Genomic DNA, 16,087 nt, shown 5'->3' with positions numbered 1-16,087 from the left:
ACAGCCGGACTTCCCATAGAGAAGGCAGAGATGGTTTATTACCATCTCTGCCTTCCCAATCTGTGTATACACAATGTTGAATGAGCGCTGTGTATACAGTATAGTAAGCGTTAACAATGCTTCCTTCTCTGGACTCAGTAATTATGTCACTGTCATTCTTAATTGCTATTACTAGCCTCACCCCTGTAAAAAAAAAAGGGATTCTGTTTATAAAAGTATATTTTATGGAGAGGGGAACGAAATTTAAAATGCATTTTAGTAGTCCTTTGTAGTCATAAAAATAAATAAAAAAAATGTGGGAAACAGATACATATTTCTTTTTTTTCCCCTTATATAGCCCGCTATTGGCAGCTTGTACTGAGCAGTGTGAGACCTCGTCAGCAGGCGGGATACTGAGGCGCTGTTAATCAGGGTAAGTGGGTGAAGATTGAATTTTAACTTTCAAAATAGATTTTACAGCTATTAGGTCATGGACTATGCAAGTAAGTACATCAGCCTCATCAGGTATAAGAGATCATTTTATGCCTCTTTGTATTGTAAAATCTGCTGACAAGTTAACTTTAATAGCATGTTGATCACAAAGGCAAGCACTTAAAAGGAAACTCTTCTATTAATCATTTTTCCATATTCTACTGTACCATGGTAAAAAGTACCTTTGTATTCGTCAATGAGCTGGAATCTCACAGCTTCATGCCAAGGGATAACAGAAGCCAAATTCTCTTAGTTAAAGATGTGCGTTGTCTGACACTTAACCAATCAGCTCAGAAAAGGTTGATACAATGAAGTTTCTGAAAAGCCCCTATATCCTGGGAATTTAGGAAATTATCTTCTTACTCATCACAAGAATGTGCACCAGGATGCCTTAAAGCGGAATTGCCCTTTAAAGGTAGACAAAAAGTGTTGGTTCTTTTTAATAAACTACCGCCATCTAGCGACAAACCTATAATAAGATATAGCACTATGATGTGAATATCTATAGAATAATTAACAATTGCATCTTTTGTTACATAGAGGAGCTCTACATATACTGTATAATTTGACTATAATAATATATTTCTCTACTTGTGTAATATATTTTGAAGCCCCTAAGTGCTGATATCAGGGGGCAGTTATATAGAGATGGTTGTGTGCACTTCATGGGTCTCATCTATGCTCTATATTATAGATGTCTTTTCATTCATTACAGGTTTGGTGTCAATACCGCCACTTTTCCTATAGACTATGTTGGTGGCCCCCGTATTCCTATGCTTCCTTGCTCTGACTGTACCCACATTGGGGCAGTATGAACACTGGCAGTACTATCCTGAATATTACCAACAACAGGCGCCTGAGCCACAACCCACCAAGCCACCTAAGGAACCACCAAAAATCCACGTGCGGCTGGCAGGAGAGAAACGCAAGCACAACGAGGGGAGAGTGGAAGTATTTTATAATGGAGAATGGGGCACTGTCTGCGATGACGATTTCTCTTTGTACGCCGCTCACATAGTCTGTCGAGACCTGGGCTACATGGAGGCCGTTTCATGGGCACCAAGTTCCAAGTATGGCAAAGGAGAAGGTAAGCACATTGTAGGAATTTTCCATTATACCTTTTAGAAATATTTCTTCATCTGCCAATCTGGTGCAGTGAGGGTAGTATGCTCTTATATAACTATGATAAGTCCTGTAACTAAATTATTACTGGCCAGTATTCATAAGAAACAACCACTTGGCAAACAATTGCTGTGTCTAAAATGTTACTTGAGACGTAACTTAAAGATCCCTGGCACCAACATACATAGTGTGTATCGTCCAACCATCCTGGATCCAGAGAGACAGTCCCAAATTAGGGGATCTGTCCCGCGAGGTTGAGGGTATGTCCTGACTTCAAATATATCGGTTGAATACAGTGGTGCAACAGGGGCCATCAGATCCCTACTGCATTGTTTGGTCTGGGTGGACAGAAGGACCTTCAAGTCACTGGATATTGTCAGGACACAAGAGTGGCAGCAGAGACCAGAGAAGCATAGAAGCTGCAGGACATACAGGAAAGTGGAATACTTGTGTGGGGGCATCATACTGTGTGGTGTAAACACGGGGGGCAGCATCAAAATTTCTATGAGGGCACATATAAAGTTTTAGGCAACACTGGGGTATTGATTTAAAAATTGCTGCATCACACTATATGTCCCTCTTTCTTATCTTTCAAAATTAGAAGGTATTAATGTGCCATTTTAGTAAAAGCATTTATTATGGTGTTTGGCCCCCTCAGACAGTGAGGGCTGGGTGCGATTTGTTCCTCTGTAGGGAGATGAACATATTGCCCGCGTTTTCCCCTTGAAGAACAAGTGTGTTATTGTAATGTGTAATGTGAATTGTGCTATATGTTAATGCCGTTAATGATGTGTGTTTTTCGACAGTAGGGAAAGTGAGAATTAATGGTTGGGACTAGCCCAGAGTGTGAGGGACTGAGATGAAGGGATAGAGATAGTTTCCTGTCAGAACGTCAGTAAGAGCCTAATGAGAGTAGAAAGCAGACATAAGGTCTAATGTGAGGAGTGCCTCATGACGTGGGTGTCCCTAATGTGAGAGGAGACCGATCTAAAAGATAGTGAGATCCTAGCAGAAAGTAAAAGAGAAGTTTCTGAAGGAACAGTGATCGACTGGAAATGGATTCTGGGTCAGCAGTACAGCCCAGAGTTTATAACTCATAAAGGTAATGGGCCTAGACGGGACAGAGTACGTAAGATGAAGAAAGTGCCCTGGGCGGGAGTTCCAGAGCGTCAGGGACAGAGAAGTTAAGTACCGGACATATTGGCAATATAGTTCCCTAGAGGGGAAAGAAGACATTGAACTGCGGGTAGAGAATAGGACTATTGCTAACTGGACTATAGTACTGAGCTGGGCTGGGGTGAAGTAGAAAGGAACATTGAAGATATAGGACAAGTGAGTAAAGAGGAAGGGATCCAAATTGTGTGTGAAAAAATGCTCCGTATTGTTAAGGAAACATTTATCAAGTTATGTATCCGCTATCTACTGCATGTAATACCCCCCAGTTATCACTGAGTAAAAAGTTTAATTTGACTGGTGGTCTCGCTCATTGAACTGTCAAACATCTGGACCTGGCCAACCAAAGTCATCGGAAACATGTGGACTGCAAGGGCATAGCGCCCCCATAGCACAGATCCACACACCCAGCCAGGATGCCCACCTTCATGTAACGTGCCAGGGCATAAGAGATAAGTACCTGTAATAATTATAGGGGATAACTCAGGAGACTCTTTGCGTGGAACAAGACAACTACAGGACACAGTTTTATAAGTGGTAAAAGTCTATATTATCCCACGGTGATTCAAACAGGTGCAGAGAGAAACTCAAGTCCACAACACTTGGAGTAAATATTAAATGCAGCTCAGCAGTCTATAGGAAACTTCAGAGGAAAATGCAATCACGCAGAAAGTCTATGAAGCACAATTATTCTTGAGGATACTTGACACGAATAAGTCCTTGCTTGGTCCAAAACACAGATAGATAAGCTTATAAGGCAGTTCAAATAATATCTTAGCTCAACCAGGGAGGCCTGGGTAATAGTCTCAGGTTCTTGCAGAGCAGAAACAGCTTACATGTCCAGCAAGTGCAGATGGAAGTAAACATGAGCAGCAGATGAAGGAGGATTACTGGAACTGGTGTATGCAGCAGGAACTCAGAGCAGAGTAGCAGGATCACCACACAGGTTCACAGGAGCAGGTATATAGCCAGGGAGTCACCAGAGGTCAGGAGCTGGATGCAAGGCAGAATACTCTAGCACAGACTGAAGGCTGGGATGGAGTTTTATAGCAGGAAGACACAGTGCACATGAGACCAAAGACGCCATCTTGGAAAAGGGCACTAATGCACAAAAGGTAATAAAAAATGTTCAGAGTCCTGACAGTACCTCAACAATGGCTACCTCCCTGTGCCATGTTACAACCCTACACCCCATACATCTACATGCCTGACTCTGATACTGCAAAAAGGACTAAACACTGGATCACCCATTGATCTATCGTCATCATCATTTCTAATAATTTCAATCGTTCTATCAGGGCTACATATTCTATGCAGTGCATGATAAATGTGGTACTAGGATATTTCCATAGAAGTCAATGGAAATGATATGTGACTATTGAAATGCTAGACCATGATGTGATGTGACCACGCTTACTGTCTCCACAGGACATATCTGGATGGACAACGTGCACTGCAGAGGAAGGGAGAGAAGCATTGCTGAGTGCAGCCACAATGGCTGGGGAGTGACGGACTGTAAGCACAGCGAGGACGTGGGAGTACAATGCAGCGACCGTAGGATTCCTGGATTCAAATATGACAATGCTTTGGTGGAGAGACTGGAGGTGAGGGATCAATTGCAATTTTTAACAATAGGAGTTAGAATCTTCACATCATCCTTATTGTTCGGCCTTATTCACATGTCACTGATTTTATTTCCTGCTCTCCAAAAACAGACCAGTTTTCATCAGTGTCTCTGATCTATCTTACACCCATTTCTTTATCAGTGTGTCCATTTTTTACCACATGTGGTTTTTTTCTGCATGTCCAAAAATAAAACCGATGGAGGTTTCCCAAATGTTTCCTAGCAACTTGTCAGTGAAAAAACATTTTGGCGGAATCATTCATTTGAGTTTGGTCCACAAGTGGGAACTGACATGTATGGGAAATCAATCACTGACAAAGAACAGTATACATATGATGGAAGCAGACCCGACAGTGGAGACGGCGGCCCAACATAGAGGCTTCTCTGCCTTTTCTACATTGGTCTTGTTACCTTGCATTAGACTTCCTGCTCTATAACTATCAATAGATAAAGAACAAGGAAAGTTGGCCTAATGCCGCCCATACACAATAGACAGATCTGCCATCTGAGCGATCGTTTAGGAGACAGCCGTTCCCCCCGTACAGATGTCCGCTCGACAGGTCAGCTAATCTCCTCACCGAACAAAAGGAAAGGATCATGTGATTGTATTCCAACGACCAGTCCTCTGACATAGTCTATCGGGGGTCAATCAGTAGGTCCCCATCTACATTAAATGCTTATCTGATTTCCGTCTAAGTCGTCAGATCGCGCACTTAAGAGTCCTCAAGTGCGCGATGGTAGCATGAGAACCATCAGCAGATGCATGCCCTCTCCTCTATGCATGCTCTTGATTTAGGCTGGTGTCCTTTGAGGATTTGTTGGACTCAAGGGACTGGTCGCACTGATGAGAAGACCCATGTGGACAGAGATGACTCTGACATTAATCACATACTCATGTAATATTTTCCATTAATCACCATCATGGTGTCCATCACACACCCAGTGTGTATCTCATACATTCCTTGGAAAATAATGCACATCGTTATTATACCTCCTTCCTATAAAAGGCAATTGATATACCAGCCCTACTATACATTATATTAACTCCTCATATACCAGGCCTTGCCGTCGATGGGTATCCGGGTTCAGCTATGGCCTACAGGGTGGGAGCGGACCCCCGCTGCACTGCGTGGGCTAGTGTTTGCCAACAACTATCACGCCTAGCGTTCAGTTCACAGCTCCTAGCTTACTGTATGCACAGCACTGTACTGTGCTTCATACACATCCTGCTGAGACAGTCTCATGCTCGGCCATTGTGATCCAGAAAGTATTCGAAAATTGCTTATTTATCAATTTACCAATATAATGGGGTGAAGAAAATGCTCACTGTAAGATCTGTCTGTATCCATTGACCCTACAGAGACATGAACGAGATCTAAAGGAAAAATGTTACTTAGAAAATTTCTATTCTAGCCATAAAGGAGCTCCAGGGTGATTCTTCAGCTTCACCCATACAAAAAGGAGAAAAAGAAGCCACTACATAATCCGCACACCACCAATATTATGTGTAAACAAGGAACAAACTTTATTGGTAACAATTTCTAAAAACAGTTAAAACCAGTACAAAAAAAAGAGAGAGAGAAAAAGAGAAAAAGCTTCACCCATGGGCGGCTGACATTGCCCAACTTATGTCCCCAATCAGTTTTGGCATGATGTGAGGGATTTGCTTTAGGTGCGCCCCTGCCAATGTCCCCTGGGCGCTGCTTACTCTCTGCCCAGGCTGAGCTGCCGCCTGTCTGGACCCGGTATTGCTGCCCACAGTGTTTGGTCTGGGTGTCGTGCGAAGAGTCTGGGTCACAAGTTCAGTTTCTCTTCTGCATGAAGAAGCTGTGTTTGCGGAGAGTGTGGTCACAGCTCAGCGAGGGTATATATAGCAGGCAATCTGCACACTGTGTGTACACAGCTCAACACTGGAGGAGTGTGCTGCGGTAGGTTTAGGCTCAGTTTTTCTACAAATCTCCAGTCATTTTTCCATCAGACATGGTGTCAGAGCAGATAAGTCCTGTTTGCCCGACTCTGGGTTGCTTTCCGTGTGAACCCATCTGTTGATGTTTCTGTGCATTTCTACAGAAAGTTCATCTTGTCTCCTTAGGACAGGTTCAGTGTTATGTCTCACCTGGTCAGGTGGATTCTCGAAGGCTTCGGTTTCGGATGAGATGTTGAGCAGCACAGACAGATGACACTGGTGCTGTGGGATGGACAGGCTGGATCAATGGAGGCAGTAATGGCTGGCTGGCAACTGGAGGAGTTAAGTAGCAGTCCACAGGGTGGCTGGAAATTCATTGAAGGGAGACTGATGAAGCAGAGTCGCAATAACTATACAGCTGTGAAGTCTTGTACATATAGCAGAGCCAAGAGCAGAGCTGATTAAAACTACTGATGTAGCAGAGCCCAGCAGCATAGCAGAGTTGTCTACTTTCCAACAGTGTACTAAGTAGCGGCGAGAAAGCTAACTACCTGAATACTCAGGCAGTGTGTTGCTGCCTGAGCCAGTCTATAAAGCCTGTGAAATGTGATGTAAGAGAGTCATGTTAGGTTATCATGGTATCTCAACGACATCTCCAGAAGATGGAGGGTCCGCCACTGGAACCAGAGATATTTAGACAGTTGTAAAACTCTGGTCAATCATGTCTGTAGGTTGCAGACGGGTACAGGAGTTGCCCGGTATTGCATATATTACCCTGCTTAGTAAAACAGACAAGGCTCCTGCATGCAGTGGAATTGGAGACATATATTTTAGAGGTGTAGGATGAAACTCATAGACCCCAGCATGGGTATCTGTATCATTGAGACAGCAAAGATAGCAGTTATCGGGCCCTGGCAAATAATCTATACTGACCACATTACCTTTGCCAGGCTTTATTTACCTACACATAGCTATCACTAATACATACAGTATATATACTGTACAGTGGGTACGGAAAGTATTCAGTATCACATGGTCATAAGTATTCAGACCCTTTGCTTAGACACTCACATTTTAGTCACATGCTGTCCATTTCCTTGTGATCCTCCTTGAGATGGTTCTACTCCTTCATTGGAGTCTAGCTGTGTTTAATTAAACTGATAGGACTTGATTTAGAATGGCACACACCTGTCTATATAAGATCTCACAGCCCACAGAGCATGTCAGACCAAATGAGAATCGTGAGGTCAAAGGAACTAGCCAAGGAGCTCAGATACAGAATTGTGGCAAGGCACAGATCTGGCCAAGGTTACAAAAGAATTTCTGCAGTACTCAAGGTTCCTAAGAGCACAGTGGCCTCCATAATCCTTAAATAGAAGAAGTGTGGGACCACCAGAAGTCTTCCTAGACCGGGCCGTCCAACCAAACTGAGAAATCGTGGGAGAAGAGCCTTGGTGAAAGAGGTAAAGAAGAACCCCAAGATCACTGTGGCTGAGCTCCAGAGATGCAGTAGGGAGACGGGAGAAAGTTCCACAAAGTCAACTATCACTGCAGCCCTCCACCAGTCAGGCCTTTATGGCAGAGTGGCCCGACAGAAGCCTCTCCTCAGTGCAAGACATATGAAAGCCCACAAAGAGTTTGCTAAAAACACATGTAGGACTCCCAGACTATGAGAAATTAGATTATGTGGTCTGAGGAGACGAAAATAGACCTTTTTGGTGATAATTCTAAGTGGTATGTGTGGAGAAAACCAGAAACTGCTCATCACCTGCCCAATACAATCCCAACAGTGAAACATGGTGGTGGCAGCGTCATGCTGTGGAGGTGTTTTTCAGCTGCAGGAACAGGACGACTGGTTGCCATTGAGGGAAACATGAATGCTGCCAAATACAGATATATCCTGGATGAAAACCTCTTCCAGAGTGCTCTGGACCTCAGACTAGGCCGAAGGTTCACCTTCCAACAAGGCAATGACCCTACGCACACAGCTAAAATAGCAAAGGAGTGGCTTCAGAACAACTCTTTGACCATTCTTGACTGGCCCAGCCAGAGCCCTGACCTAAACCCAATTGAGCATCTCTTGTGAGACCAGAAAATGGCTGTCCACCAACGTTCACCATCCAACCTGATGGAACTGGAGAGGATCTGCAAGGAAGAATGGCAGAGGATCCACAAATCCAGGTGTGAAAAACTTGTTGCATCTTTCCCAAGAAGACTCATGACTGTACTAGCTCAAAAGGTGCTTCTACTCAACACTGAGCAAAGGGTCTGAATACTTATGACCATGTGATATTTCAGTTTTTCTTTTTTAATAAAGTTGCAAACATTTCTACATTTCTGGGTTTTTTTTCAGTCAAGATGGGGTGCAGAGTGTACATTAATGAGAAAAAATTAACTTTTTTGACTTTACCAAATAACTGCAATGAAACAAAGAGGGAAAAATTTTAAGGGGTCTGAATACTTTCCGTACCCACTAGGGTTGAGCAAAACGGATCGTTCATTTTCAAAAGTCGCCGACTTTTGGGCAAGTCGGGTTTCGTGAAACCCGACCCGACCCCAGCGTGGGATCGGCCACATGGTCGGCGATCTTGGCGCCAAAGTCGCGTTTTGTATGACGCCTTCCCCGCCATTTTTTCAGCCAATGAAGGAGTGTGGGCAGCGTGATGACATAGGTTTCTGCGGCATCATAGAGCCATTTTACCGTTTGGGATGCAGTGATTTCCGCACTCAAACACAACATATGCTTTGCACGGAGGAGAGAGAGAGAGAGAGAATGAATTAAGTAAATGTAAAAAATATTTCCCATTGACTTGCATTGGGTTTCGTGTTCCGATCCGAAACCCGACTTTTGACTAGAATCGTCCGATTTCACGCGATCCGACTTTCGAGAAGGTCGGGTTTCACGAAACCCGACTCGATCCTAAAAGAGCAAAAGTCGCTCAACCCTAGTACCCACTATATATAGGCATTTAGACATTTCTTGATTTATGTCCAGTTATAAATAGTTCTTTTCATAATGGAAAGAGACGTCTATAAAATACAATATGTGTGTGTGTCTAAACGGGCCCTGTGGGGTTAAAACTACATCTGGCAGACACCCCCTATAGGAGCGGGCCTCCCCCTTCATTCTGCTGTGGTCACGTAGAGCAGAGCGCTGACTGTGACTCACTCTGGGGGTGTAGATGGCTATAACAGAGCACTGTTATCCCGGACACTTGGCTAGACTGCTGAGCTAACACTCCTTACAATGGCAATCCCAAAGTGGTTCATCTCATATTTATCTTACTATTAGTGAATACTAATCTAATAACTCATAAACCTAGAAATACATTTATGAAAGACTACACCGTACAGGCCACATTCAGTACCCCATCATACAGAATACTCTATCTAATGATCCCAGACTCAGGGGTATGTTATATATCTGCTCATTAAGGACACTGTATTTTGTATCAGTTTATTGTGGGGTCCTCCTATTTCTGGAGGACCGGGCATCTGTATCTTGCACAGACACCCTATTGATTAGGGTATCATGCTTAAAGGGTTATTCCCCTCTTCATAAATGGGTATATTGTTAGATAGTGCTTGCGAATACAAACAATTTTGTAATTTACTGCTTATTAAAATTTTCATCCGTGGTTGAGCTATTAACAGTTTTCTTTGGTTTACAGCTTATTGCCTTGGAAACCGACCACTGCTGCTAGACAATAGAACATGCGTAGTGCTTACAAGATCTCCAATAGTGAGCTTGTAAGCACTTCTTTGAAGCTTGCCAGGATTCCTAGAGCGACCTGTTATCTCCCAATCATCATTGTGCTTACAATCTAGACAATCTAGACAGCAGTGTTGGTCGGTCTCCTAGGAAACGAGCTGTTAATAAAAGTGGTAACATCTCAAGAACGACTGCAAAATTTTAATAAGCAGTAAATTGCAAAATCGTTTTTTTTACAAGCCTTACCTGACAATATGCATCTATGAAGATGGGGATAAACCTTTCATTAACCCTGTGGAGGCCCTGCAGAGAATATGATCACTTGCTGCCAGATTACAGGTGATTGCTGGGATCACACAGTGACGGGGTCATCTTATTTCCACAGAACCATTCCGAAAATTAAAAAAATAATAATTTTGTTGGGAAAATTGTGCAATTACTAAAAATGCATTTGCATTTTTTATATTCTGGTTCAGTTCCAGATCATGTGGAGAAATTTCACTTTATTTGAAGCGCTTTGTGCATCATATTTTCTTAGTAATTTCTCACTAATTAGTATTTTTCTGGTGTAAGGCGAGTCATTTATAAGCCCCAAGTAGGTTTATTAAAAAAAGGGACATACTCCAAAATGTAAGGACCTAATGAACAAAAGTTTGCATAGTGATTTTATATGTTATGTGCCTTAGATATCTGAAAATTTCTGAAATTTTTGTAAATTTTTGATGCGGCTGTTCCAGTTTTGGAGTGTCCATGCGTTTACATTGATACTCCCCCAATACACGTACTGCCTAGTTTGCATAAGGCTAATGAGAATCTAATTCCCAGGTCAGTTTCTTATTACGTATTTCTTTCATACTAGGAGCTACATATCCAGGTTGAAGATGTGCGTATCCGCGCAATCCTGGCCACATATCGAAAACGTATCCCTGTGACAGAGGGCTATGTAGAAGTCAAGGTAGATGGCACCTGGAAGCAGGTGTGTGATACCATGTGGACCCAGAAGAACAGCAGAGTGATATGTGGCATGTTCGGCTTCCCCGGAGAGAGAAAGTATAACCAGAAGGTGTACAAGTAAGTGGGCTATCCTCACAAAAAGTGTTATTTAGGAACGTAAATGTGAGGACGATTCTAGTCTATATGGGACGGAAAAACTGCAGAACTCTGCAGGGGGTTAGAGTAACTGAATGAGATTTCCATACGGAAATTGACCTTCTGATTCTCAAAGGCGAACTTTCTCCTTCCATTGTAGGGGAGTTCAATCCGCATTGAATCATGCCCCAAATACGCATGCTATTTTTGTTGTATTTCCCGGTGGATTTGCCTTATGTTCCTCATGGATAAACCCTTGGGTGTAACATATCCTGATCAGTGGAGGACACAGACAGAAGAGGCCCCTGTGCAAGAACAATATATGGGCCCTTTACAGTCCATTAGCTTACCATAATGCATAATTCCACCTGCTTTGGACCTGGATGTTGCCCCCTTACTAGAGATGAGCGAACCCGAACTGTTAAGTTCGGGATCACACTGGACACCTTGTGTCCGGTGCTGACCTCTGAACATGGACTTCTCCCAGGAGTCCATTTTAGTGTTTGGAGTTCCAGGAGAGCAGAGCGAGAGAGAGAGATCTCTAGCCGCTACTACAATCATTTTACAGCACCAAAGTTTTGGTCCCCATTGACCTTTATGAGGTCCAGGTTCAAGTTCAGGTAGAGCTCTAGTACCTAAACCGAACTTTGGACAAAAGTTTGGTCTAATCTGATGAAGCTGATGATCCACACGTCCGGCCATCCCTACCCCTTACCTCCTGTGTCCCTGTTCGGTAGCTCTGGTTAGACCAATGAATATGATATGTCCGTCTTGATACTGACCAAGAAAAGCCTACAAACACCCATTAGAAGGTAATAGATCTTCTTAACGCCATCTGTTGTTCACAACTGGATCTGCAGCATCCATCTCTGAAAACATGGTCGAGATTAGCGGTGTTCTGCCTCCTGTTTATTCTGAGCCTAATGTATTGGTTGTCCTTTCACTAACTAAACTACATCTTTCTCCAGAATGTTTGCGACTCGCAAGAAACACAGTTATTGGCAGTTCTCAGCTAACTGCACCGGAAATGAGGCGCACATCTCCACCTGCAGTGTGGGGGGATTCCTGACCGCTGATACCACCTCTAACCAGACGTGCTTGAATGGCGCTCCTGCTGTCGTTAGCTGTACCCCTGGAAGAGCCTTCGCCCCGAGTCCAATCAACGGCTTCCGCAAAGCATTTCGTCAAGAGGTACAACTGGGTTACGTCACAAATGATTGAAATAGATTGTGTCCATGGATTATAACCAAAACCTAAAAATGTTGTTATCTGTCCTGAAACTCTTAGTCTAGCTTCCTACAGAGTATTTGGTGACTTTTAGATGTTACAGATTTTCTGACACATTTCTGTACCTTTTGGCTAAATTTGATTACTTGTTGTTTTTTAGTTGCGTTCTTAATTCCTTTTTTTATGTGTGTTTTTATCACGTTTTTGAAACTACGTTTTTTTTTGTCTCTTTTTGGTGTGTCATGCTTTAAATAAAGCTGCTCTGTGTGTGACACTTCCTGGTATTTGGCTTTGACAAAACTTTATTTACACATTGCATAGACCAGTGATGGCGAACCTTTTAGCGACCGAGTGCCCAAACTGCAATCCAAAACTCACTTATTTATCGCAAAGTGCTAACACGGCAATTCAACCTGACTACTGAGGTTTTAGTTTAGAAAAACAACTTCTACATTAGCGTGCTATACAGTCTATAGCAAAGAGCTTGTAAGCGCTGCACTTTAAGCCTAAGATACTAGCCACCGATTGCAGTGAAGGTCTGTTCTTGAGAATGAAGGGGATTTTTATTCAAAAGTAAAATTGTCCCGCACAGTATGATGACCCTACTGTACCCCCTCCTCCATCAATTCCCCCAACAAAGAAAGGTGGCCCCATCACAGTATGATTCTCCAACTATACTCCCCACATAGCCCTCCATATAGTATAATGGGCACAAAAAGCCCTCCATACAGTATAATAGCTCCACATAGTCCTTCATACAGTGCACTGGGCCCCACATACAGTGGGGAAAACAAGTACTTAGCCACCAATTGTGCAAGTTCTCCCACTTAAAAAGATGAGAGAGGCCTTCAATCGACATCATAGGTAGACCACAACTATGAGATTCAAAATGAGAAACTAAATCCAGAAAATCACCTTGTCTGATTTGGCAAGATTTCTTTTGCAAATTATGGTGGAAAATAAGTATTTGGTCATTATCAAAAGTTCATGTCAATATTTTGTTATATATCTTTTGTTGGCAATGACAGATCAAACGTTTTCTGTAAGTCTTCACAAGGCTGGCACACACTGTTGGTGGTATGTTGGACCATTTCTCCATGCAGATCTCCTCTAGAGCAGTGATGTTTTGGGCCTGTCGCTGGGTAACACGGACTTTCAACTCAATCCTAAGGTTTTCTATGGGGTTGAGATCTGGAGACTGGCTAGGCCACTCCAGGACCTTCATGTGCTTCTTATGAAGCCACTCCTTCATTGTCCTGGCGGTGTACTTGGGATCATTCTCATGCTGAAAGACCCATCCACATTTCATCTTCAATGCCCTTGCTGATGGAAGGAGGTTTGCATTCAAAATCTCACGATACATGGCCCCATTCATTCTTTCATGTACACGGATAAGTCATCCTGGTCTCTTTGCAGAGAAGCAAAAGAAATGATGTTGCCATCCCCATGCTTTACAGTAGGTATGGTCTTCTTTGGATGCAACTTAGCATTCTGTCTCCTCCAAACACGACGAGTTTTGTTTCTACCAAACAGTTCTACTTTGGTTTCATCAGACCATATTACATTCTCTCAATACTCTTCTGGATAATTCAAATGCTCTCTAGCAAACTTCAGACGGGCTCGGACATGTACTGGCTTAAGCAGGGGGACACGTCTGGCACTGCAGGATCTGAGTCCCTGGCGACGTAGTGTGTTACTGATGGTAGCCTTTGTTACGGTGGTCCCAGCTGTATGCAGGTCATTCACTAGGTCCACCTGTGTGGTTCTGGGATTTTTGATCACCGTTCTTGTGATCATTTTGACCCCACGGGGTGAGATCTTGTGTGGAACCCCAGATCGAGGGAGATTATCAGTGGTCTTGTATGTCTTCCATTTTCTTATTATTGCTCCCACAGTTGATTTCATCACACAAAGCTGCTTGCCTATTGCAGATTCAGTCTTCCCAGCCTGGTGCAGGGCTACAATTTTGTTTCTGGTGTCCTTCGCCAGCTCTTTTGTCTTCACCATAGTGGAGTTTGGAGTGTGACTTTTGGAGATTGTGGACAAGTGTCTTTTATACTGATAACAAGTTCAAACAGGTGCCATTAATACAGGTAACGAGGGGAGGACAGAGGAGCCTCTTAAAGAAGAAGTTACAGGTCTGTGAGAGCCAGAAATCTTGCATGTTTTTAGATGACCAAATACTTATTTTCCAACATGATATGCAAAATAAATCTTTCTAAATCAGACAAGGTGATTTTCTGGATTTGTTTTCTCAATTTTGACTCTCTTAGTTGTCGTCTACCTATGATGTCAATTACAGGCCTCTCTCATCATTTTAAGTGGGAGAACTTGCACAATTGGTGGCTGACTAAGTACTTTTTTCCCCACTGTAGTCCTCTATACAGTATAATGGCCCCACATAGTGCTCCAAACAGTGAAAGGGGCCCCACATAGTGCTCCATACAGTATAATTGGTCCCACATAGTCCTCCATACAGTATAATTGCCCCCACATAGTGCTCCATACAGTACAACGGGCCCCACATAGTGCTCCATACTGTATAATAGCTTCACATAGTGCTCCATACTGTATAAGGGCCCCAGATAGTGCTCCATACTGTATAATGAGCCCACATAGTGCTTCATACAGTATAATGACCCCACACTGTACAGTGGCCCCACATAGTGCTTCATACAGTATAATGACTCCACATAGTGTTCCATACTGTATAACGACACCACATAATGCTCCATACAGTATAATGGCCCCATATAGAGCTCAATACTGTATAATGGTCCACATAGTGTTCCTTACAGTATAAAGGCCCCACATAGTGCTCCATACTGTATAATAGCGTCACATAGTGCACCATACTGTATAATGGCCCCACATAGTGCTCCATGCTGTATAATGAGCCCACATAGTGCTTCATACAGTATAATGACCCCACACTGTACAGTGGCCCCACATAGTGCTTCATACAGTATAATGACTCCACATAGTGTTCCATACTGTATAACGACACCACATAATGCTCCATACAGTATAATGGCCCCATATAGAGCTCAATACTGTATAATGGTCCACATAGTGTTCCTTACAGTATAAAGGCCCCACATAGTGCTCCATACTGTATAATAGCGTCACATAGTGCACCATACTGTATAATGGCCCCAGATAGTGCTCCATACTGTATAATGAGCCCACATAGTGCTTCATACAGTATAATGACCCCACACTGTACAGTGGCCCCACATAGTGCTTCATACAGTATAATGACTCCACATAGTGTTCCATACTGTATAACGACACCACATAATGCTCCATACAGTATAATGGCCCCATATAGAGCTCAATACTGTATAATAGCGTCACATAGTGCACCATACTGTATAATGGCCCCACATAGTGCTCCATACTGTATAATGACCCCACATAGTGCTCCATGCTGTATAATGACCCCACATAGTGCTCCATACAGTATAATAGCCTCACATAGTGCGCTACACTGTATAATAGCCTCACATAGTGCGACATACTGTGTATGGCCCCGCATAGTGCTCCATACTGTATAATGACCCCACATTGTGCTCCATACAGTATGATGCCACATAGTACTCCATACAGTATAATGGCCCCACATAGTGCTCCATACAGTATAATAATCCAACACTGTACAATGGCCCCATATAGTTCTTCATGCAGTATAATAACTCCACATAGTGCTCCATACTGTATAATGGCACCACATAGTGTTTCATTATGTATAATGACCCCACAT

At 43.1% G+C, this 16,087-nt stretch overlaps 1 protein-coding gene across 2 annotated transcripts in view; it reads left to right on the top strand.

The window, feature by feature from the left end:
* The window catches only part of LOXL2 (lysyl oxidase like 2), a 66,657-nt gene that overhangs the window by 34,589 nt on the left and 15,981 nt on the right, over positions 1–16,087 (top strand). The window contains exons 2-6 of one of the 2 annotated variants that reach the window (XM_077262821.1): positions 338–412; positions 1,187–1,558; positions 4,195–4,370; positions 10,868–11,079; positions 12,066–12,288. In XM_077262821.1, coding sequence (XP_077118936.1) covers positions 1,222–1,558; positions 4,195–4,370; positions 10,868–11,079; positions 12,066–12,288 — 948 coding nt within the window. In that variant the 5' untranslated portion in view covers positions 338–412; positions 1,187–1,221. Of the gene's footprint in view, positions 1–337; positions 413–765; positions 887–1,186; positions 1,559–4,194; positions 4,371–10,867; positions 11,080–12,065; positions 12,289–16,087 lie in introns of those variants that run through there. The other variant, XM_077262823.1, reaches the window with a different exon arrangement.

This window comes from Ranitomeya variabilis, chromosome 5, assembly GCF_051348905.1.
Source record: "Ranitomeya variabilis isolate aRanVar5 chromosome 5, aRanVar5.hap1, whole genome shotgun sequence".
In the NCBI taxonomy this organism is placed as follows: domain Eukaryota; kingdom Metazoa; phylum Chordata; class Amphibia; order Anura; family Dendrobatidae; genus Ranitomeya; species Ranitomeya variabilis.
Note: the sequence above shows the minus strand (reverse complement) of the source record. Positions and strands in the feature narration are given on the sequence as shown.